General features: G+C 38.3%; 2 protein-coding genes across 10 annotated transcripts; both read left to right on the top strand.

Annotated features, from left to right (window-relative positions):
- Window positions 1-473: 473 nt before the first annotated feature.
- On the top strand, window positions 474-15,257 carry marveld2a (MARVEL domain containing 2a). Of its 9 annotated transcripts, XM_040007257.1 has the most exons (11): window positions 524-593; window positions 1,492-1,553; window positions 1,777-1,842; window positions 1,990-2,081; window positions 2,895-3,863; window positions 5,051-5,271; window positions 6,321-6,356; window positions 6,482-6,645; window positions 10,737-10,908; window positions 11,502-11,552; window positions 13,235-13,354. In XM_040007257.1, exons 5-11 carry the CDS (start codon window positions 2,912-2,914, stop codon window positions 13,352-13,354), a joined length of 1,716 nt encoding a protein of 571 aa, XP_039863191.1. In that variant the 5' UTR covers window positions 524-593; window positions 1,492-1,553; window positions 1,777-1,842; window positions 1,990-2,081; window positions 2,895-2,911. The 9 variants fall into 9 exon arrangements, with proteins under 9 accessions (XP_039863196.1, XP_039863189.1, XP_039863194.1 ...); XM_040007259.1 differs by lacking the exon at window positions 1,777-1,842; XM_040007258.1 differs by lacking the exon at window positions 1,492-1,553 and having other exon boundaries at window positions 526-593.
- An 840-nt stretch (window positions 15,258-16,097) lies between these two features.
- On the top strand, window positions 16,098-23,949 carry oclna (occludin a). Its single transcript, XM_040007264.1, has 9 exons — window positions 16,098-16,226; window positions 16,763-16,840; window positions 17,231-17,882; window positions 17,966-18,133; window positions 19,564-19,694; window positions 20,516-20,698; window positions 20,909-21,080; window positions 21,611-21,652; window positions 23,272-23,949. The coding sequence occupies exons 2-9, from the start codon at window positions 16,788-16,790 to the stop codon at window positions 23,368-23,370; spliced, it is 1,500 nt and encodes a 499-aa protein (XP_039863198.1). The 5' UTR covers window positions 16,098-16,226; window positions 16,763-16,787; the 3' UTR covers window positions 23,371-23,949.
- The last annotated feature ends 601 nt before the right edge of the window (window positions 23,950-24,550 follow it).

A 24,550-nucleotide genomic window follows, 5' to 3' on the forward strand; every position in this document is an offset into this window, starting at 1 on the left:
TAATCATTTAAGTGTGTATCATTGTGTCGTTGTTCTGTCACTGACGTGTTCTATTAACCATTCTGTCTCGTTGTGAAAATTATGTCTCTGTGTAGGTATACTGGATCTCTCTGTTGTCATACGTGTCTTTTTAGCTGTCTTTGAGAACTTTGTCATACTTTGTCCTTGATCATTTATTTTTCTTTGTACATCTAAGGAGAAATGTCAACAGTTCAAATTCCGCGCAGTTCAAAAAGCTGCCAGCTAGGACCAGTTCTCTCTGTTATTGTTGTGTTATTAGCGTGGTATTCAGTGACCTTAATGAAACCACAGTATGTCTTATATTTGATTACTGTCCTGACAGTAGCAGCAGTGACACTTTATTATTATATTGCAGATTAAAGTGGTAGCGTCTACATGGATGAAGATCTAAATGAGCCAGCGTCAGGTGAGTTGCTGCTGAACTTCTCTTTTTTCCAACCAGGTAAACTGCTCCTCTGTGTAGTGACGTCAAAGGGATGGGCGAGTCACGTGCTTGCCTTCGAGTGAAACCTGTGGTTAACGTTACTGAAATGGGAGAGAGAAGAACGGGAAAAGGAAGGAAAACGAATAAGGTAAGCGACCTCCAACGCGATGGTTCCACTACACAGAGCGCGGAGTTATGTGTTTCGCAGAATAATAGAAGGAGTCGGTTGGCGTGTCGGAATAAACGTTTTTATGTCGAAAAGTAGGCGGTAAACAGAAGGCTGAGTCAAATTGTTGAGTGCTCGAGTGAAGTTTACCTCCTGTTCACTCAGCCAAACATGTGAAAGCAGCTGTGTTCGGAAGAAAAACTCATATCGCGGTCTCCAAACTACGTTGAAAACGATATTAGCTTAACATAGAGTCAGACCAGAATATTGGGCTGACCTGTTCTCTTGCCCGAACCCTCATGCTGTGTGCCAGCTCAAACTATGAAGTCCACAGGTCCAGGCCTCCTTCCATGCGCGCAGTGATATCATTTGATACGGACTACAAAGTGATCCTATTTTCTCGTTACCTGTTTATTATTAAAGCAAGTAGAGCTTAGGAACAGCTTCGTGATAACAGTAGCAGGCGTCTGTCTGACTTGAACTGGTGATAAAGTCAAAAGTGAACTAACAGTCCTCGTCGTGAGCCGCTACTCTACAGTTTAGTCACAGCTCAAGAATTCAGGTCCTTTACTCCAGCTATGAATACCATACTAGAATTTAAAATACTACTCTACGGCTGATGATAATAATCTGTTAAATAAATTAATAAGACGGTTATTTTCATTATTGACCCTTTATGTGATATTAAAAGAAAATTTCTCCTTGCATTGACCAGTTGTGATAAGCCTGAACCAAAGGAGACGTTTGATTGGTCAATACTCTGAGAAAGCTTAAAGTGAACCAGTTACACTTTTTATTTTACATCTTTTTCACAATGGTGAAATTAGTTGAACATTAACTAGTTAATGTGACTTCTTCCTCATTACTTATGTTATTGCAGGGCAGAGTCAACATCTTCCCAGTGATATTGAAAATGGTATCGAATAGCAAGTCATTTCCTGGGTATGGGTATAGAGTTTGAAATTCTAGTGATGTGACAACTCTAGAGCTATGTCCACCCCAGTGTACTTTAAGGTCCTGTACCTTGGATAGTTCTCATAGTACAACAGTAAAATTTTGATTGTTCAATAGCTTCATTAAGCATAATTAGGTCATACAAAAAACAGCCGATTCTGAGATGGTCAGGTGAAAGGCACTCACTGACTGGCAACTCAATTTATGTTAGTTTTGGCTGGAGAGGCGAGAGGGAACAGAAGTAGCTGGTTAGCAGAGACTGAACTTTCAAACTAAGGTAAGGTTAATGTGCTTGTGTGAGAAACATTGCCAGCTTTCGCCAGTTTAGCTTCAGCCTAAGTACAGTGCATTAAATGATAAGACAGTTGATCAAAGCATGGAGTTTACAACTCAACTTCATATCTTCCCTTGTCTGTCTCCACAGGTGATTCATCTGTACACTGTATAGTCATACAAGGTTTGCATTCTGACCTGCAAGCCAATGTAAGTCGTGTTGAGTGACTGCGTGTAAACGAGGTATTCAAGCATACTTTTTTTAACCTCTCAAGATCAAATCTGCCACAAGAAACTGTCTTTCAAAGGCTCATTAGTTAGTAAGAATGTATTTTTGTGCTGTCTGCAGTAGCAGCTTGCAGTAAGTAAAGCATTCCTGAATAGCTTATTGAGGCAACAGGGGAATTCATGCTCCATACTTGTTTGCAGCACAAAAATACAGTCTTTATTCAGCTTGCATGGAGGAGGCTTGGATAACATCATAAATCACAAGGGCTTTTTGTATGAAGAGGGTTTTTTGCTGGTGGCTTCTGGTACTCTGGGGCTTATCTTTTTTAGTTTGGTGTACTTTTTTCTCCTCGTGAATGTTGGGCTTGAGTATCATTTATGAGATCATCATCAATCTGAGACTTAATTTGATTTTTTTTCTTCCTTTTTTCTTTCTCCTTTTTTTCTTTCTTCTGTTATTTAAGTTGATAATAAGAATGAAGCTAAAACAAATGCACACTTCATAATTACTTGATGGATCACACTTCATTGAATACTTAATTAGGGAGTGTTTATTCAACCAGTCAACTATGTTTCAAGTCTCAAAAATTAATGGACTTGCTCAGTGATGAATTGTTAAGAGAAGTTACAATTAACAGGATCAGAAGGCGCTGTCTGTTAGGGACCATGTATGTTTAAATAGTACGTGTGTATCTATATATATGTATGTGTGTGTGTGTGTGTGTGTGTGTGTGTGTGTGTGTGTGTGTGTGTATATATATATATATATATATATATATATCTCACAGTACACCAAATACTTACTTATAAACATGTCTGTGCATTTAGGGACCATCACCATCCTCATGTCCTATGGAGGAGGCTCCTACGGACGCACTGAGCGTGTCCGCCATGCGCCCCACTATGACCAGGTACCCAGCTCTTTACCCCGATCAGACTCCTATGATCAACAGCCCCTGAGAGAGCAGAGAGCTCCTCATCTTGCTCAGAGCACCGACCCTCTTCCACCTCCGCCTTTGCCTGCTCAGCCTCCTGTTGGCCCTGAGTTTGACCCCAGTGGAAGTGAAGACAACACTGATCTAGAGCCTGATCCTGCCATTGACATCAAACCAGTCCACCGCTTTATCCCCAACTCATGGAAGAACTTCTTCAGAGGAAGCAATCGCAGTAGTAAAAAGACGTGGTCCATGCCTACGTCTTCAAGCAATAACAACAGCACAACAGACGGAGTTCGCTGCTCCCCCCCACACTCCCCCTCTCTTCCTGCGTCATTCCAAGATAAATATGGCGGATCAGGCGGCAGCTACAATTCACGCAAAGAGCTTCTGGAAGCAAGGGATGGGCACGACTCTGTGTCTGGGCACACCTACCATACAGGTCTGACCTACAGTGAGCGAGTGCAGGAGTACCATCAGCGCTATGCCTACATGAAGTCCTGGGCAGGACTGCTGAGGATTCTGGGCTGTGTGGAGCTGCTGCTGGGAGCAGGTGTATTTGCCTGTGTCTGTGCTTATATCCACAAAGACAATGAGTGGTTCAACATGTTTGGATATTCGTCTCCTGGTGGAGCTTATGGAGCAGGTTACTATGGTGGCAGCATAGACGGGACCTACTACTACACAGGCCCCAAAACCCCTTTTGTGTTGGTAGTGGCAGGGCTGGCATGGGTGGTAACTGTGATCATGTTAGTGCTCGGGATGACCATGTACTACCGCACCATCCTGCTGGACTCCTCCTGGTGGCCTTTGACTGAGTTTATCATAAACTTGGCCTTGGCATTGCTGTACATGGCAGCAGGTAGGAAACATAGCTGCATCTTGTCAGTGAAGACAGTTCAGTGGATTATTCAGAGAATCTGTTGTTTAAAAGAATATTTTTAAATAGTTTTTTTCAGCGTGGTAGACACCATCAATGTAATTTCATTGAAGACTTTACAGCAAGGGTTATAGAAAGTACCCAGACATCACCATAGACTGCCGTGCTAAAATCTTGGAATTTTACTGTTTTTTTTTGTTTTTACTCAACCTGATAAATTTTGTTAAAGCAATTCTAGGTGTAGTTACTTGGATTTTTACCCAGACAGCTGTATGTTCTTGAAATTAGAAGAAAGTTGAACTCTTTACAGTGTGTTCTGTGGCTTGCTAACCAAGTTTGCCAAGACTCCTTTGACAACTAAGGACTTAAAAATTATGCATTAATTTCAAAATGCATAGTCCAGAAGTCAGTGGGTCACTTTTCAATGCCTACATTCATCTTTTATATACAGTGAAAGTTGTTCCGGGGATCTAAAAACATCTTGTTTTGTGCAGACAGTGAACTGAGAAATGCACCATGGCCCAGTATGAATGATTATTTTAAACTGTGAATCATAGAAATCTTCTTTAATAGAGTCCAGAAATAAACAATATCAAGCTAGAAATTGGCACAGTACTCCCCTCTTAATTAAAGCTTAAGCGGTTATGATGCATGATAGAAAACTCATTAATAGGCAAGTCCTGTATTTCAAACCCAGTTATTGGTGGAATGCAGTTAAAAATGTAAAAGAGAAAACAATTTTCAGTTCAACTATTTTGCCATTGTAGCAAGGTTGAAGTGAAGCTATTAGGTATACTTGGGTTAATGACAACTTGGTTCTCAATATATATGTGTGTGTGTATGTATATATATATATATATATATATATATATATATATACTTCTCATACTCTCTATAGAACCAAACACTGAATTGCAAATATAAAGAAGTCAGATATTTTAATATTAACTACAACTCTGATTAATTTGCTGTGCTTAGAAATACAGTATTGCAGGGATTGAAGCATCAAGTAAAAAAAATAGATTCAGGTAAAACTGAGGTAATTCCAGTGCATAACTTTGTCTGGTGGTATAATGTAATGATTTTAAAATTAAAATGAATTAAATATTCAGTCTCTTTTTAAATCAGTTTTTGAACTGCATATATAATAGAATATTTTTATTCTCCAGGCATTGTCTATGTTCGAGACACAACTCGTGGAGGTCTCTGCTCCTACCCAATGTTCAACAATGGTATTAACGGAGCGTTCTGCAGAACGGAAGCAGGCCAGATTGCTGCCATTATCTTCCTCTTTGTCACAATGCTTGTGTATCTGATTGGAGCCATTGTGTGCCTCAAGCTGTGGAGACACGAAGCTGCACGTAAATACCGGGAGAGGTACGGCCAGGAGGTAAGCTTGCTTTGTTTAGGTTTGCTCTGTTTATGAAATTGGGTCTAGGGATTCCTTACATTCAGTCAAGAGTTCTTCACTTTGATAACTTAAAAACAGTCTCAAACATGTCCACACATGCAGATGCAGACTGCACTGCAACAACAAACCACATAATTTGCACACAAGCTCCAGGGGAGTGAGTGAGTGGGTGGGGTCTGCCAGTCCTGCCCATGTGTTGCCAAAAGGGGTACACATAGTTCGCTCTAGTTTTGCCTTGTATTCTGTCTCTTTTATTAATTGTGCTACATGCAAGTGACCGTTTTTAATTCGGAGATTTAAAGGAGATGATTTATGCCACTGGTCATAACTACACTAGTCATTTTGCCTAGTTATGCACTAAAATTGGAAGCACTGTTAACCTACTGAAATTGTAATTGTGAGGGACAGTTTGTGTAGGTACTCTGTGCGCACATAGTGGGTGAAAAGAGAGAGGGAGACACCAGGGAGTTTATTTCTTAAGTCATTTGCAAGTAAGCGCCTAATCACAGTTGACATTGTTCACATGTAGCAAAGAACAATTAAGCCTTCCATAATTATTGTTTACAAGTGGAAGGATATCAGACAAATGGGTATTAATGTAGTTTAATTGGTTATTAATTATTTTTTAAATTTCTTTATGGTATTTTTGTAATGGCTAATGGCAACAGTTGGTTAATAGTACAGATTAGCTAGCTTATAGTTGTAGCTTGCTTGCAAAACCCTGAATGAGGGTTAAATACATGTGTGCTGGATGTATAGTCCTGCTTTTCACACTAAGCCAGTGGGCTTGTGGTCCATTTGAGGGGTTTATATAAAAAATAAAATAAACATATTTGCCGTCAATTCAAGACATATGAGCTCAGTAGGCACACAAGACAACATTTTAAAAATAACAGAGCAAAAACAAAATTTACAAACTCCTATTGTTATTGTAGGGTTTAATGGCAGCTCAAAAGTAAAACATAGAGATGTAAAAAATATAAATCACATGTTAATGAATTATATTTTTATATATCTTACATGTGCAGATGCAGCCATCAAACATACGAGCTGTGCAGTCATTGGTAAGGATTCTGTAAGAAAAGACTTCACACATTAAAGATGGAATGCAGAAAGAATAAATGCTTGTTTGATGATTTCTCTGTAAGTATTACAGTAATCCAGTAAACATGTTGCTGTGTCTCTGCAGATGGTAACAGATTCTGCTCCTGCTCCCAGAATTCCAGAAAAGGTCCAGGGCTCTTCAGTGGTTCCCATCCATACTGCACCAAAAGCAGTTCCTGCAAAGGTTTTGCAGGGAGCTATACCTTCGGGGCACATTCCTAAACCTGTTATAGTGCCAGACTACATTGCGTAAGTGTTACCTAGAAAATAGAAAAAAAAAGTCAAGAGAGTCAGACAAAAGTAGATGCAGTACCAGAGGCGGAGCCAGAGATTTGAAACACCCGGGGCTTAGCCCTAAAGGGTAGTATGCATGTGGGATTATTATTTTAGAAATGACTGAAAGACTGAAAGATTAATTGGCTCTGTTTTGAGTTTTGTTCAAAAAAGAATGACTTCATATAGGAAAAAAAAATATCACATATGCAGGACACCTTAAACTAGTTTTTTAATTAAGCAGCAAGGCAGAACAAAGTCGGGGCTGTATCAAGACACAGGGACTAAACCCCAATTCAACCAGACCCAGAACTGATCCGGAATTAAAACAGGACTACAGCAGTTCAAAATCAGGACTACTTGGGACTTAACCAAGACAGAACCAGAATCAGAACTAGATGATAGTAGCACTAAAAATCATCATAGACCTGCACTACACTTATTTTTTAATTCTACCAAAGTCCACTATTTAGACTGAGAAAAGTTTATATACTTATTTAGCCTTGTTGTGCAAACAAGCCTGCATAACTTAATAAATGTAGAATTTGAAAAATAGCAAACTTAAAAAGAAACACTAGGTAAAAGATACATGAGTACCTATGATACGGTGATACTTTTGGTAAACAACCATTTGACTAACATGTGTGTCTCACCTGCTCTTGTTCCATCTCTGTTCTGTCCTCATTCTCCTCTCTCTCCCTCTCTGTTCCTCTCTCTCCCTCTTTGTGCTGACAATCATCAAATATACAGTTGAAACCAGATATTTATGTACTCTTCAGATAAAAACACTTTTTTAATTGTAACATCAAATCAGACTAAATGTTTATTTTTTTAGAATGATAAATATAAAAAACATATTTGTTAACTTTAAGAGTAAAGAGAGAAACTATCTGTATTTCTTAATTGTAAATGGCACCAAATTGTATTCAAACTGAGCCACACTTATGGAGCTCCACAGTTGTCTTCCTGGTGTTTTGGTTGACATCTCTTGATTTTCCCATGTCACAGAAACAGGCTCTGTGTTTTGCCTTATATGCATCCACAGCTGTGCCACCAATTTACTCACCTGGACTCTACTAACCTATCAGAAGCTTCTTCAGCTCAGAATGGAATCGTCTGGAGTTTTCTTATTAATTAACAATAAACTTAGTGTATATGTACTCCTACATTTGATGAAAGTGATAAAAATAGACGGCTCTGTCTCTCTTTATTCTGACATTTAACTAATTCAAAAGATATTTCAATATTTATCCAAAACAAAACAAGTTTACTCTAAATTGATGTTGTACAGTAAAAAAATGTTCTTGTATTTTCCATAAAGTGTATGTAAATATCTGGTTTAAACTGTGAATATCCTGCTGTGTATTGAAATTCCTCTTGTTTTGCATAGAAATATACTGAACAACATACAAAGCATAATATATAAAATAACATTTACCTGAGTTTTTTCTTTGAAAGAACCCTCTAATGTCCATTCTTATATTTCAGTACATAACTGAAACCGATTTAGTCGGGGAGGGTAAGAACTGAAAATATGAAATAAACACACGTAAGCTAAGACTCTCTAAAAAAATAGCATTTGTTCGGCTTTTCATTTCGCCATTTGTTGATTCACTTGAAGAGCAAGTAACGTAATATTGGTCAAGTGATCAGTTTGATATCAATCTTTCATGATACACCGTCATATTTACATTATTTGTACGGTACGAATGATTTGCTTTGGTACCTGGTCAAACTTAAGCTCTCCTTAGTATGGCTGGCTCCGTTTCTCCAACAGCGCACACAGGTAGCAGCTGCCCTGCCCCCTCACTCAGTCGCTTAGTGCCTGAGCTCGGATCATACCAATATCAGGGGGGATTCACGCACAGTCGTAAATTCCCACAGTGTGCACTATGTGCTTCGAATATTGTGTGTACTTTTTGTTTTATACAGTTGTCAGCCAGGCATCTAACTATGAAAAAATTACACTCCAAAAGACCCCGGGCTTCTGACAAAACAACCCGGGCTTAAGCCCAGTAAGCCACCCCCACGCTCCGCCCCTGTGCAGTACACATTCAATCTGCAGTTGTTCCTTTCAAATGTTAAATAAAAAGGCTCAGACATCACAGAAGACGAGGGAAAATCCCACCTGCACACACTTAAACATAAACATATCTATTCAATTCAATTCAATTTTATTTATATAGCGCCAAATCACAACAAAAGTCGCCTCAAGTAGATAAAGATCATATGACCCCCTATGAGCAAGCACTTTGGCGACAGTGGGAAGGAAAAACTCCCTTTTAACAGGAAGAAACCTCCGGCAGAACCAGGCTCAGAGAGGGGCGGCCATCTGCTGCGACCGGTTGGGGTGAGAGAAGGAAGACAGGATAAAGACATGCTGTGGAAGAGAGACAGAGATTAATAACAGATATGATTCAATGCAGAGAGGTCTATTAACACAGTGAGTGAGAAAGGTGACTGGAAAGGGAAAACTAAATGCATCATGGGAATCCCCCAGCAGCCTACGTCTATTGCAGCATAACTAAGGGAGGATTCAGGGTCACCTGGTCCAGCCCTAACTATATGCTTTAGCAAAAAGGAAAGTTTTAAGCCTAATCTTAAAAGTAGAGATAGTGTCTGTCTCCCAAATCCAAACTGGAAGCTGGTTCCACAGAAGAGGGGCCTGAAAACTGAAGGCTCTGCCTCCCATTCTACTTTTAAATACTCTAGGAACAACAAGTAGGCCTGCAGTGCGAGAGCGAAGCGCTCTAATAGGGTGATATGGTACTACAAGTTCATTAAGATAAGATGGGGCCTGATTATTTAAGACCTTGTATGTGAGGAGCAGGATTTTGAATTCAATTCTGGATTTAACAGGAAGCCAATGAAGGGAAGCCAAAACAGTAGAAATCTGCTCTCTCTTTCTAGTCCCTGTCAGGACTCTTGCTGCAGCATTTTGGATTAGCTGAAGGCTTTTCAGCGAGTTTTTTGAACATCCTGATAATAATGAATTACAGTCGTCCAGCCTGGAAGTAATAAATGCATGAACTAGTTTTCCAGCGTCACTCTGAGACAGGATATTTCTAACTTTAGAGATGTTGCACAAATGGAAGAAAGCAGTCTGACTCCAAGGTTCCTCACAGCGTTACTGGAGGCCAAGGTAATGCCATCCAGAGTAAGAATCTGGTTAGATACCATATTTCTAAGATTTTCAGGGCCGAGTACAATAACCTCAGTTTTATCTGAATTAAGAAGCAGAAAGTTAGCGGCCATCCAGGTCTTTATGTCTTTAAGACATTCCTGCAGTTTAACTAATTGGTGTGTGTTATCTGGCTTCATGGACAGATAGAGCTGGGTGTCATCAGCATAGTAGTGAAAATGTATGCTATGTCTTCTAATGATACTGCCTAGGGGAAGCATGTATAATGCTTTTCTAATAGTAAATGTTTTCTGTGAGTTTTCTATTTTGTTTGCACTAATTTTGTTTTTACAAAGTCAAACACACTGAAACTCAACTAGCAAATGGTTTTAATATAAACTGGCAATCATTTTGTCAGTTACCATGAAGTGTATTATTTGTAATATAGGTGTTTCAGTAGTAGATGAATATCAGTTTGTCCACCACATCTTGTCCTCCAGCAACCGAACAGCAATTTTTGATTAACACTGAAGTTTTTCCTTTCACAGCGTGCATTAAATACAGCTGTTTACTCGGAACACATTTGTAAATACAAAGAAAACTGATAAACCAATATACACACATAGACTTACATAGATGTACAAGGCAATTAAAACTCCATGAAAATAAATCGCATATTAAAAGCTTTTCTAATTTGTCTAACTATTTACCATTTTTTTAAACACTTATGAAACTTTAAATCTTTCTCATATTTCAGACAAAAAAAATACTTATTTCATTTAATGAAATAAATGAATAGTAAAACACTATAAATAGAAAACACAACCATGATAGCATATTGGATCTTTATCTCCACTATCGCCATGTATAACTTAAATATGGTTAGGAAAAGATAAAACATCTTGTGACATTAAAACTGTGCTCTTTGTATTCCTGTTTCCTACAGTAAGTACCCAGTGATCCGGTCAGATGAGGAGCGGGACCAGTACCGGGCCGTGTTTAACGACCAGTACGCAGAGTACAAAGAGCTCCACTCAGAGGTGCAGGCAACCCTCAAGAAGTTTAATGAGATGGACGCTATGATGGGCAGTTTACCTCAGCACCCTACCAACCAGATGGTGATTGCTTATATACACCTCTTAAATTTAATTTAACAAGAACTGATGTTGATTTGCTTAGCACAGCTTCACATTAAGCTTAAACTACCCATTGAGGCCTTTTGGATGTGTATAGATGTCTACAAGACTGAGTTAGCCACCGTCAAAAAGTTCTGTTTGTACTGTTATATCTACATTGACTCCCTTAAACTTTGCTTGTTGCATTTGGCATAAATACAGTAATTATTTTAAAAATAAAAGGCACTAATAGGTTACACTGAAACTAATAAAATGAAACTAAAATTAAACATTTTAAACTATAAAAGCTAAACTAAAACAAGCAAACCCACTCAGGAATCAAATGAAACTAAATGGAATAAGGATGCATTTTGATTGCATGTTTGGAATATTACACTCTTTTTGTTTTGAAATTGTACCTCATTTCCTCATCCCGTAACTTCCCCTGTTTGGACTTCCTGTCCCCTCTGCATTTCCCCTCCACCCTGAAATTCCTCACTCTCATCAGAAAGCTGCTGGTACTGCGTCACTGCAACTCATTTTCATACTGAGTTTCAGTGTTTGAGTTAACTATGCCTCTCTTTCTGTTCTTGTAGGACGTGGATCGCATTAACAGAATCCTCCAGGAGTACCAGAGGAAGAAAAATGTGAGCTTATTGTCTTGTTACTGTTTTATACAATGGGGGGAAGTAATTATTTCCCTACCAAATTTGTGATTTTCTTCACTTACAAAAGTATAAACAGTCTCTACTTCTTCTTAGTTTCATTTTAATGGAGAAGAGACAGATTGTCGACCACAAAATTCCATAAAAACACATTACAGAAGTTACAAATTGATTTCCTTGTCACTGAGTGAACTAAATATTGAAACCCCTACAACCCAGCCAAAATTTTGGCGCTCACATATTATTAGTGTCCCTCTTTCGCATTGATTACAGTCAGTCAGTCATTTAAAGATATTCCTGATCTGAACTCATCATGTGTAGAAAGCACACCTGTCCACTTTCTGCTAATGGTGATGACTTAACTTACATGGGGAGCAGCTATGTGCTTTAAAATGGATGAGAACCATAGTCATAGATGGGTCTTTTAGCAGAATAGTGACCCGAAACTTTCCATAAAAATTAAATTACCATAAAACGCTTTTCCTTTCTTTGAAACTGTGCAACAGCAACATTAACCATAAACAAGGGAGGAGCAAAAAAAAAAAAAAAAAAAACCCCAAAGAAAAGATCAGATCATCAACAAGGATTGCATGACAAAGACTGTTTGTGACACTGCCCCCTGGTGACAGTAAACAGTTGCAACATGTAGACAATCTTTCCTTCCCACTGCTGCTATGTGCTTTTTTTTTTGTTTTCTCAAGGGTTTTCACTCTTACATTGTAGGGTTTTTATGAAACACCTTAAGGGGACTTTTCTTGATTAGGTGCTATATAAGTAAAGTTTAATTAAACTGAATGGAAATGTTCTCAGGTCCACAGCCCTCTGATACTTTTTTATACCTTTATAAAGTCTTTATTGATTAAACATGGTGTAATTTTTACAGACATATCTTTTATTGCTCTTACATATTTTTTTATTGCTCCATAAATGATCAGGTTTAACGGAGCTTTGAAGGGCTAAAGGTCGACAAAGGTCCTATGCGTATACCTCGGAAAAAAACTGGAAGCTCTTTCTATGTCAAATGCAGCTGGAAAAAAGTCCAGAGAAACAAAAGTGAGCCAAAAGCTGTAGACAGAAGAACTTTTTTAAGAGTTTGCAGGAAAAGCACAGGATTCTTATCATCCCTTCAAAAAGTGACCCTCTGCAACAAATTTTTTTTGTTCAGTTATTTTGAAGCTAAATTAACTTTAGTTTCAATGGTCACTGGGATATGATAACCTGTCAAATTTATAATCAAAATCAAAAAGATTTGCTGTCTCTGCTGTAATGTATCAGGTGTTAATGCTGGCCTGATTCCTTTTGGGAGAGGATCCACTGACATAGTATATTGTAACTTCAGCCATCATTAATTCTACATGTGCTTTTTTTGCATTTACAAGTCAAGAGGTCTGTTATGAAAAGGTCTACTAATTTCCACGGATATTGTGTAATTTTAGAATGTAGTTATTGTTGTGTTGAGTATTTGGGATAGCAGGACTATCTATGGAGGCATCGAAAACCACAGTGTTGTAATGAAGCAACATGTTGCCTATTGCAACAGTGTTGCACAATGTTTTTGATGGACAGCAATGTCAGATTTAGGAGTTTATCATTTGGCTTTGTCTTTTGGTGGTTAAAGAACAGTAGACTATAATCTGATCGCTGTTTCTGCCTTACCTTTACAGGATCCCACTTTCCTAGAAAAGAAAGAGCGTTGTGAGTATCTGAAGAACAAGCTATCACACATCAAACAGAAGATCCAAGAATATGATAAAGTCATGGAATGGAATGATGGCTACAGCTGAAAACCTCTGAGAAATTCCTGTACTGCAGCACAATTACTGAACTGCTGTCGCCATCTCTACATCACCGGTGCTGAAAATGAGCACTTGATGCTGCAAGTTGATGCTGAATGCAGTCAAAACCATGAGCTTATCAAGCTTTCCCTGCCTTTTGAAATCTGTTCAGCGACAATAACTGGAAGAAAACACATCTGTCAACAGTTTCTCTTTTGAATGTGTGGTTTCTTAAAGCTTTAAAGTCCAAAGCAAATGACCACAATGTTTCATCTTTAATAGGAATACCTTATATATATGTATAGCTTGTTTTTTTTTGGGGGGGGGGGTTGCGTGGATGATACAAACTTGCAATTTGCTGAGCTATAGTAAATCTTAAAAAAATGTGATGCAAACTGGAAATGGAGAATGTTTGCTTTCAGAGTGAAAGTTGTCCCTCACTTCTACAACCAACACATTTCAAAATCTGCAATTTATACTTTGAAGGTGAATTGTCTACATTTCTGGTTTGCTACTGCTTAGTGAGTAGTTTTGTGAGTGATTGCAGACAAGTTAGCGTCTTCAATGTAAACTACTAGCACACTTAGATCAATGCTAGCAACTGAAGCAATTGCAAGTTTTCCGGTGCTGCACCATATACCCTTATGCAACCAATGTCATGCTAACAATTGTCAGCAATTTCTAGCAACTACTTTCCAACCAGTTAAGAGTGTACACTTTTCCCTAGTGAATAGAGGTTGACAGTGTGTCATTAACATGTCTTTAGGCCTTAGTGAATAATTCTTTAGCAGTTGATTTCACAGTGACTGCCAGCAATCTTCATCACCCATGCCAGTTAGTCTCACATTGCTATATGAGTGCTCACCACTCCCTAGGCTACACTCTTAACCCTGGAGAACCCATGGGGTCAAATTTGACCCCATGGTTTCCCTAGAAAACCAATGGGGTCGACTCTGACCCCATTGGTTCTCCAGGGTTAAATTTGGGTGATTAGCTTAGCTGGATATTAAGGAACTAGGATAAATAGCACGGCTAACTTTAATAAATCCCTAACTTTATAAAAAACCCAAATACCCCTCTCCCCAGCCAGACCACAGTTCTGTCTATGTACCACCCTTTAAGCTGGCTGTCACTTTGTAGCTTTATAATTTGATTGAATGCAAACCAAAAAATTCTGTGTGTGTGATGCTGTGACTAAAAAATGTAGCTGAGGTTGTCCATTTAATTTCATATCTGACAATAGTTTCAAGTGAATGTCTGTATAATTATTGATAATGCTGCATTATTTCTGTCAGGGTTTAATCCGTTTTTTTTTTTTTTTTGTCAGTTGTCTGCGTAATTTGTTTTTTCTTACTTTTAACCTCATGAAAACCACTGTTTATATAGCTCTTTTAAGTGCACATTTTCAGAATCAGAGAGTCTTTATTTATCCCCAAGGGGAAATTAGGATACATTACATTAGGATACATTTTTTTCGGTGTCTGAATCTGAAAGTAAGGAATTGTAGAATTGTAGCTGTTTGCTATGTGTACTTTGGACACAACTTGCACAGACTTTGAGTGAAAAAAAACATTTTGTACATTAGTCACGTAACTGCCTAAAAATCTCAATTTATTTGCTTTATAACACTGTGAACCTTTTCACTGAACAGAAAATATTTTCCAAGGTTTTTTTTCTCTTTAAATGTGCATAATTTTTTCATAATTTCATGCTTTCTGTTCTCCAAATACAGTTCTGCTTATTGGACAATGGTGTAGTTATATTCTTTGTTAATCAGCAGCCAGCCATTTTGCTTTGTGGCAAAAAGTAATAAAATATTGATGGGCAAGAACACCAAAGAAAACAAAAGGCTGGATGGGAGATGAAAGAAGTGACTGAGTAATCAACTGATTAAACAAATTTTATCTTTTGAGTTGCTTTCCCAGTAATACTTTTTCTGGCTTTTGGACTTTTATAGTGCAAATGAGCCCATTGAAATACTTTTTTTTTTTATATATATAAATATTAAAGAAGCTCTTGCTTTAGATGTAGTGTTAACTTAAAAAACATTTTGTAGACAAAAATAAGACAATTCTTTAATTAATAGTAAAAATATTAGTTGATGCAAATCTGGACTTAATCATAACATGAAAATCCTGACTCTAAAGTTAAATGTTTAACCAATTAGGTAGATCAACATCTGGTCACCTACCAATTAGAAGGTAAGTGGTTCGATCACATCTCCTCCTCTCTGCATGCCAAATATCCATAGACAAGGTGCATCCATGTGTGTAACTGTCAGAATGAAAAAAGCTCTGATGTGAATGAGAAAAGTTGTGTTAAGTGTTTTTGAGTAGAAAAGCGCTATATAAGAACCAGTCCATTTACCATTATTAAAAACATTTTGCACTGGGTTATGTGCGAACATTAACAGAAAATCAAAGCTCAGAATACATTCAAACTTGTTTCTTGTCATTTTATTCAGTTCGTGTTAATTAGTCTTCTCTTGCTTACTTGTGTACGAGGGATACGTTTGTTGGAGTGACACTCAAAGATTGGCGAACTTCTTTATAATGTCACTCATATTAGTTTCCTTCTTTGCCAGGCGAAATAGGCACGTGCCAGGCACGTAAGTTGTTGGACACGTTTGTTAAAATACATTGGTTTAACATTTGTAAGAGACATGCACAACCAACTTAAAGTATTTATAGAAACGTTTTGTTTTTTTAATTCAGAGGGAAAAGGCTGACTTCCGCTCATGTTCCGTAATGTGACCTCTGTGAGGCGGGGCGTGCTGTTACCGAGCGAGAGACGAACCTGTCTAGGTGTGGTCAGGATGTTTTTATTGGAAGTCGCAGTTTCACTTGAGCTGTTTCAGCTGAGGACTCTTACAAAGTAGCAGGTTAGTGTATCGATTTGAAATTGTGGGACTATCAGCAGGGGCTTCTTTCATTTTAAAATAACGATCTAAAGATAAGTGTGTCGTTGGATACTCCTCAAATCAATTATCCTATTAACCCTATTATCTTTCCTATGAAGCAAAATTGCTAGGGGTTTGTCATGCGATTAAAAACCCAAGATTACAATTGCTAAATTGTAATCTTGGGTTTTTAATCGCTGCATACTAGCACGGTTATGCTGTGGGGAATAAATCTCTGAAAATGTCTTACAAATATCTTACTATGTAGGTCTGATGTTTGCAGCAGAGTAATTAATAGAGTCAATCATTGTAAATAAAAGAAATGTTCTGTTCCACTTTTTAGTTGAAATGCTGCCTTTTTTTTCTTGGTGAATGTCATAATAAAGTCAGCAGATCCATGGACCTTAGGAAGACTTCAGTTATCACCATTTAACAATGATGATACTTAATAGCTATGACAACACTTATGAACCCTAAATGAGATCTGCTTTAACCATAAATATTCTTGTTTTTTACAGATCAGCACCAAGTGGATCAGAAGTTATGTCTTCCAGTCCCGTAGGAAGCCCTCCTCCTTACGAGGCAGATAATGACCAGTGAGTGTTTTTCGATTAATATTTCTACTGCTGATCATTTTGTATTGTAAGTGTTCATCAGAATGTTCAAGATGATAATATAGAGTATTTACGTTTTTCTTTCTGACTTTGTCATTTTTTTTAGTTTGTCTTTATTTTGGGTTGAAATCAGTTTTGTTAAGATTTTTGTTGTAGCTTTCATTTACCTTACATGCAAATAAAAAAGGTATATAATTAAAAATATTTACAAACTAATTAACTTTGACAAATCTTGGTAGAAATGTTGTTTATCTTATTAAATAATCACTATATGTGTGTGTGTGTGTGTGTGTGTGTGTGTGTATATATATATATATATATATATATATCTCACCATAAACACTATCTCTTTTGTCTCTCCCCCCTACACAGTAAAATCATTCCGCAGCCTGCCTATTCTTACTACCCAGATGATGAGTTCCAGCATTTCTACCGCTTGACGTCTCCACCAGGCATCCTCAAAATCATGGCTGTCATTTGCACTTTTTTGTGCTTGCTTATATTTGCTTGTGTTGCCTCCACACTGGCTTATGACTCTCAGGGAGCATTGTCTGGTTTTGGAGGCATTGGTGGCTATGGTGGCGGCTATGGTGGCGGCTATGGTGGCGGCTATGGTGGCGGCTATGGTGGCGGCTATGGCGGCGGCTATGGCGGCGGCTATGGATATGGAGGATATGGTTACAGTTATGTTGAACCACGTTCAGGCAAAGGGTTTATGATCGCCATGTCAGCCATTGTGTTCATCTTCGTACTCACGGTCTTCATCGTCATTGTATCCCGTCAAAGCCTATCAGAGAGCAGGAGGTTCTACCTGGCTGTGGTGATCATCTCTGCCATCCTAGCCCTGTTTATGCTTATAGCCACCATAGTATACTTGGTGGCAGTGAACCCATCGGCACAGTCATATGGAACGCTTCAAGGCAACACCCTTACTGCATTGTGTGCTCCCTACCGACAACCGCAGTCCTCAGCACTATTTGTTAATGAATACCTTTACCGTTACTGTGTATTTGAGCCACAAGAGGTGAGGGCACAGATTTGATTTATGTCCATTTCTGTCTTTAACTTTTTTCTGTTTCTAATGTGGTGGTTTATTTCCCATTCCAGGCCATTGCCGTTGTGTTTGGCTTCCTGGTGACAGCAGCTCTGTTTATCATGCTGGTTTTTGCACTGAAGACGCGGCAGAAAATCCAAAATTTTGGCAAAAGCAACATTTTGTGGAAGAAAGTGAAAGTCATTGATGACTTGGCACCACCTCAGGATGTAGAGGCATGGGTGAGTGGCAGCTTTATATGGGCTTTTGTAAAGATACATTTTTGCAAAAACATTTGTTATTGCAATGACATAAAAAAACAAAACAATTAGTTTCCAATGACGTAAAAACAGCTATTTTTTGACAAGGACAGCGCATTTGAAGCCTTTATTTCATTATTTTCCAATTTTTCATTGAGTAATCAGTTCAATTTCTTAAGATCCATTGTTAGGCCTTTATGTTTCTTGTTAATTCCACCCAGCAGTCCAAAGCATTTAGTTTACAATGATTGTTTTGTGGTATCACATATGAACACATATGATAAAGACTGCTGGGGATTGGAGCATTTTTGCCATTTTCTGAGAAGAGAAGTTATAGCCCAGAACTGTCTTTGTGATCTGATGTCATGCAGCAGTAGAGGACTGGTAAAACCAGTTTGATGGTAGTCACTTGTTTATCAGCAGAGAAGGTGAAATGTGGACCAATGAGCTCTTTCCGTCTAGCACTGTATTTTTGGTTTCAAGGTGTGGCGTGCTCTCAGATAACAGTTTCAGTCTCACTCTGGCATGTCTTTAGTCACATGCTGGCATGTCATGAAGTAAGGAAGGAATTTACACAGCATGAACCAGAGCTTATTATTGTTACTATGTTCAAGCATTAAAACAAAGGTATTTACATTTCACAATGAATGATGTAAAACGAGTTTCATTGGGGTTTTGCAATATATCCTAGTGAGTAGCAACGAGACAGTGAGTCATTTTGAAAGTCGTGATGATATTCACCACAGCCAAGTCCTTGCTGTACACTTCACTTTACAGTAGTGAACAGGAAAAGCAGGTTCTACTGGTACTTTGAATTGTATTTATTAAAAAAAAGAACGAAAGAAAGAAAAAGTCATCAGTTAGCCCATGCGTAACTCCACATAAACAAGTTGATTCTTAGAAAGTATTTACTTTACTGGAGCTTATGGGAACCTGCCTGAAAGTGCTGAGGCAGTGTGAGTGCAGCACACACAGTACATGTAGACAGTTAAAGTGTATCTCATTTGTGATATATATAGTTAGATTTAGCTAACTAAAATGCATATCAAATGGTGAGAGAAAGTATCTGAAAGAAGAAAATGAATAGTTGGCTAAACTAAAGCTAGCTGGTGAATGGAAAAAGTGATGGGGTTTAATAGTTAATGATTTTGCTCAAACTTGCAAATGACCAGTGAGTTTTGGCTAGATGTTGGCACTGTAACCTTTACACATTCACTTGACAAATGAAAGGTTGCTGCTTTCCTGCCAGAGACACTAGTCCCCTTTGGGGTCACATGAGGAAAAGCATCTGGCGTAAATGTGCCAAATCAAGCATGAAAGTAGCTACTTGCTGATGTGCAGTAAAAGTTTTGGATATGGGTTTTATATATTATTTAAAAATATGTTGCTAATTTGTTTACATTTTTGTGAAGGTGAACCATGTGTCTGCTGTGCCTGGAGAAGTTCCCATTTCAGACTACCCAGAAAAACTAAGGAGCTCGAGGAGTCATCTGGATGATGAAAGCACAAACTACGACAAACCACCATACAGCTACAGCCCTCAGTGAGTATGCGCCCTGATACAAGTGCAGGTGTTTATTTCTCAATCCTAATTCAACACTGAATCTCATTTTGTAAGACTGAGGACAGCACCCCAAGACCACTGAGATGTCACAGATACGCATCACAGTTTTCCTCCCAGAATCAGTACTGAAGTCTTGATTCTGGGAGTCTAATTATCCATGTGTTTGCAGCCATGCTAGCAGTCACTGCGGTTACTGCATATAACCGTAGAGTATATAAAAAATGGACATAATGTCTGGGTTTGAAAAGTGAAGCCCGTGAGGAAGAAAGCAGGAAACCTGCTTTCTTCATAACGGCCTGCGATTATGATTCCTCTGGTTCCAAAAGATTTCCAGTTGTGTAGACGTCTGTGGGGAAACTGGCCCTGCTCCTAGGTCACAGTGCTATCAGTACAATCTGTATGACATTGGTCTGCTGCAGTGTATTGCAGACTCAGCTTGAGCCTTGTTTATGCAACCTTGTTTTGCTCCTCGAAACTGATTGAAATTTTTTCTCATGACCCAGACCTAAGCAGAATGAGCTGATTATTATATTATTATACAGAATATGAAGAAAACATGTGAGTGCTGGCCTGGTATTGATGAGGTAACACACCAAGCTATAAGGAATTAGGAAGTTATTAAAGGTTGTCTCATACAGTATGAATTTGCAGGTTATTTATGGCGGTGTTTTACTTCCTCCTACATTAGTAGAAGTTTCCTGACACTCGTCTTACATAAAATCTTCCATTGTCAAAATCTTCTATTAATGTACTAACCTTTGTCATCGATTTTCTAAAGTAATTATTGTATTGTCACACAGGCCTGTTGTCCAGGAACTGCCACTGCAAAGCAGGCCTCCCTACAGCAGTATCTCAGAAGTGGCAAGTTCAGCCGGATATTCCAGAACGAGACGACCAGGTCGGCCTCGCCACGTAGACGGACAGGACTACGACACAGATTACAACTCATCTGGAGACGAGCTGGATGACAACGACTTTGACAGGTAAGACATAAGTTTTAATCCTCATAACCAGACCGCTGGAACTGATCATCTTTGAAACATTATTACCCCTCAAGTCAAGTCTATCATATATCGGTCTTTTTTTCTTTTTTCTTTTAATTTTTTAAGAATGTTTTCACATATGATCTTCTAATATTATTATAATTATTTTCATTCTTTTCTCTTCTCTTTCTTCCCATTTCCTTCCTCCAGTGAATTTCCTCCAATAGCAAATGAGCAAGAGCGCAATGACTACAAGCGTGAATTTGACCACGACCATCGGGAGTACAAAGATCTGCAGGCAGAGCTTGATGCAATTAACCAGAGCCTTTCAGCAGTGGACAGAGAGCTGGATGAACTGGAGGAGGGAAGCCCACAGTACCTGGTGAGATTTTAAAATATTTCTAGTATTTCTGACATTGATAATCTGAAAATCCAAGTTGCAGTTATGTTGATGGATAAATGTTGGATATTGGATGCGTGATGATGAAAAAGTGCTTTTTCACTAAATTAAAGCTTTTCTAAACAAAAAAGAAAGAAAGTAATAAATCAGTAATAAATTGACTGCTACTTATGTAGCACCATTTTTCTCGGTTTTTAGCACTCAAAGCATTTTCTACTGCAAGTTTCATTTACCCATGATGTCCATTGTGTTACACACACACACACACACACACACACAGTCATGCAGTACTTTTATCTAACATTCACACACTCGCACTCCGATAAATGCATCGGGTGCAAGTATTTTGTATCAGTATCAAGGATGCTTCAACACATGGAAGGAGAGACAAGAGGCCGAGCCTTCCAGTTGGTAGACGCCCGCTCTACCACCTGTCACCCAATCAATGAAAGTTAAATGTGAGACTTTAGTAATCTGACTAAACTTGAAATGTTTGTCTGCCCTTTCAACAGGATGCTTTGGATGAGTACAACAAGATAAAGAATATGAAAAAGGTATGTGGGGAATATTTAATCTATACTTGTCAGTTTTCATTTATTTTTTTATCTATGTCCTGTCACTGTGATACATGTGACTGGACACTAATTTATCATGCTGGTGTCTTGTTAGAATCCATATCAGCTGTAGACACATTTTTGTAATAACTCAGCGCTGATGCATAGTAGGGCTGCCATGATTAGTCGACTAGTCACGATTACGTCGACTATCAAAATCGCGTCGTTTGAAGCTTTATAAGATCCCTAAAGACGCAGGAATAAGTAGTAGGATTTAAGAGTGTAATAATGGACTGAAACAGAAGATGGCAGCACTGCGTGTACAAGGATGCCAGCTGTCGTTAAACTCCGAAAAAGCAGTGTCCAGTATCCTACCTGTGTCCAAATTCAGGAACCGCATCCTCCTGTGCCCGCATTAGTAGGCCAATTACGTTACAGCGACACGATGAAGACTGTCCAAATTCGAAGACTCTGACAAATGCCGCCGACAAATGCGTCCTTTATTTCCCTAGATTTGAAGGATTGGTCAGGCATATACTTCGTGGCCCAACCTATCCCAGAATTCATAGCGCGGCCCAGCTCAGTTTCCAACAATGGCGGCAGCTAGTTAGTTTTAATATTACTGTTATTATTCTTTCTGGGTCACAACATAAACGTTTAACATATTTTCAGGCGAGAATGTAGCTGTGTAAACTTCAAATATCTGCTCAGTTTATCAAGACACCACATATTTTCAAAAGCGCTCCGACGTTTTCGGAGACGTCTGTTACCCACCAGCTCGATAGCTAGCCGGGGTTCAAGGCTCACTAGAGCCGGTGAGAACACCGGACTCCCGGCAAATCGTTTTCAAACCCACCCCCGTCTTTCGCTGCTCAGGTTAAACATGATATATAAGACACTTAGATAACTTAAAAATGTTATTGTTTGGCTCTTTTCAGTATTTTATTTGTTCCTGAGTAAATCGGTTTGGCTGAGTTTAAAGTTATAGTTTTTAGACAGCTGAATAAACGTCAAGCAGACGACTGATTATCAGAAGTGTGAGATGCTTGTGAATATACTCAGGTGTCCTATTATATTTTAGATAGCAAGGAGCAGACGGCTGAGTTTATTAAACTCCACCAAAACAATCTGAAATTTCATTAAAATTTAATAAACCATCATCTTGTCTTTATTTTTAGTTAGCACATACCTTAAACACTTAAAGCTGTAAGCTAATAATAGTTATATAATTGCAGATGCATGCTGGTGCAATAAGCTGTAAGTTTTACGTCCAATGGATGCATGATCTGATTAGTCGACTATTCGCAAAAATAATCAGCGACTAGTCGACTATCAAAATAATCGTTTGTGGTAGCCCTAATGGATAGCAGAAACGTTATAGACAAAATGGTGACTCTCTAAACTGACCATACGTGTGACTGTAAAAAGTTTTCTCTGGACAGATTGGTCATCTGTCCAGGGTGCACACTGCCTCTACCCTATGACAGCTGGAATAGGCCCCACCCCCACCTGCCCATACCCATCCTGAATTGGAAAAGAAAATAGTTGGATAGACGTAAGATATATATAGGTGCCTTCTGCTGTATGTATAATTTACAAGCTTCACCTTTTTTATCCAGTCTTCAGATTATCAGGTGAAGAAGCGCAGGTGTAAATATCTGAAGTCCAAACTGAACCATATCAAGAAGATGGTCAGTGATTACGACCGCAGGACCTGAAATAAAAATGTGTGAGTACTGTACACCTGTCTGAGACTGGATCGAGTCACTCTGGGATTAACGGCTGGATAAATCTACTGTGACTTACACTGAAAGAGATAAAACTGCCTAGCTGTTCATATTTTAGCAGAAAAAACAACAACAACAAAAACCCCAAATTGTATTTCTGTCTTGTATTTTGTGCTACTGTTTGTATTGGTATAAGTAAGGACTTTCATAGATTATATTGTATGTGTTTATTTAGCCCCATTTGATCAGTCCTACTACGTGGCTATAGACTGTTGAGCACAAAATCACACACAATTCCAAGTTTGAATGTTTTTTGCTCACAGTAACTTGCTTTTACTGTCTCTGAAGTTTTAAGTCCATTCTACTTTTACACAATAAACAAAAACATGTAAATATGTAGCAAACAATGTTTTTAGCAGTTTGTGGTAATAAGTGACCTTATGTGTTAAAGTCTGTTAATTGATGACAGAATAGACATTTTGACTAAGCATGTTTAATGCATAATGATGTGTTTTTAACAGTGGTTTGTGGTACATTTTTAATATAATAAAATCATTTTTTTCCTTCCAATTCAGTGTCCTTTCCAGCTGACAGTTTTTTAACTGATGTATAATTGAAACAAGCGTAACATTCAAAGTGGTTGATTTACCTGCAGGGAGCTATCAGCTAATTTGGCCTGTCACAGATACCTTACATAAACATATGTTACCTTACATTTGCCAATAAATATGTTTTGCATAATAAACAAAGCATAATATAAATAATGCTTAGTGCTGTTAGAAAATTGTAACATCACACAACCTATAAAACAGTGTGTCTCCAATTCTAATCTACAGGGTGGGCCATTTATATGGATACACCGTAATAACATGGGAATGGTTGGTGATATTAAAGTCCTGTTTGTGGCACATTAGTATATGTGAGGGGGCAAACTCCTCAAGATGGGTGATGACCATGGTGGCCATTTAGAAGTCGGCCATCTTGGATACAACTTTTGTTTTTTCAATAGGAAGAGGGCCATGTGACACGTCAAACTTATTGGTAATGTCACAAGAAAAACAATGGTGTGCTTGGTTTCAACATAACTTTATTCTTTCATGAGTTATTTACAAGTTTCTCTTTGTTCACAGCCATTGACATGTCGAAGAGGTTAACACGTGAGGAGTGGATC

This window comes from Simochromis diagramma, unplaced genomic scaffold (genome assembly GCF_900408965.1).
Source record: "Simochromis diagramma unplaced genomic scaffold, fSimDia1.1 OVJJ01000682.1, whole genome shotgun sequence".
NCBI classification, from domain to species: Eukaryota; Metazoa; Chordata; class Actinopteri; order Cichliformes; family Cichlidae; genus Simochromis; species Simochromis diagramma.

What these genes read in the sequence shown, in the direction of transcription:
- oclna (XM_040007264.1), top strand. Translation starts at nt 16,788, where the DNA reads ATGTCTTCCAGTCCCGTAGGAAGCCCTCCTCCTTACGAGGCAGATAAT. An exon ending in CCATACAGCTACAGCCCTCA is followed by an intron (nt 19,695 to 20,515) that starts GTGAGTATGCGC and finishes ATTGTCACACAG; the next exon opens with GCCTGTTGTCCAGGAACTGC. An exon ending in GATGACAACGACTTTGACAG is followed by an intron (nt 20,699 to 20,908) that starts GTAAGACATAAG and finishes TCCTTCCTCCAG; the next exon opens with TGAATTTCCTCCAATAGCAA.
- marveld2a (XM_040007262.1), top strand. Translation starts at nt 2,912, where the DNA reads ATGTCCTATGGAGGAGGCTCCTACGGACGCACTGAGCGTGTCCGCCAT. An exon ending in ATTGCTGTACATGGCAGCAG is followed by an intron (nt 3,864 to 5,050) that starts GTAGGAAACATA and finishes TTTATTCTCCAG; the next exon opens with GCATTGTCTATGTTCGAGAC. An exon ending in TACGAGCTGTGCAGTCATTG is followed by an intron (nt 6,357 to 6,481) that starts GTAAGGATTCTG and finishes GTGTCTCTGCAG; the next exon opens with ATGGTAACAGATTCTGCTCC.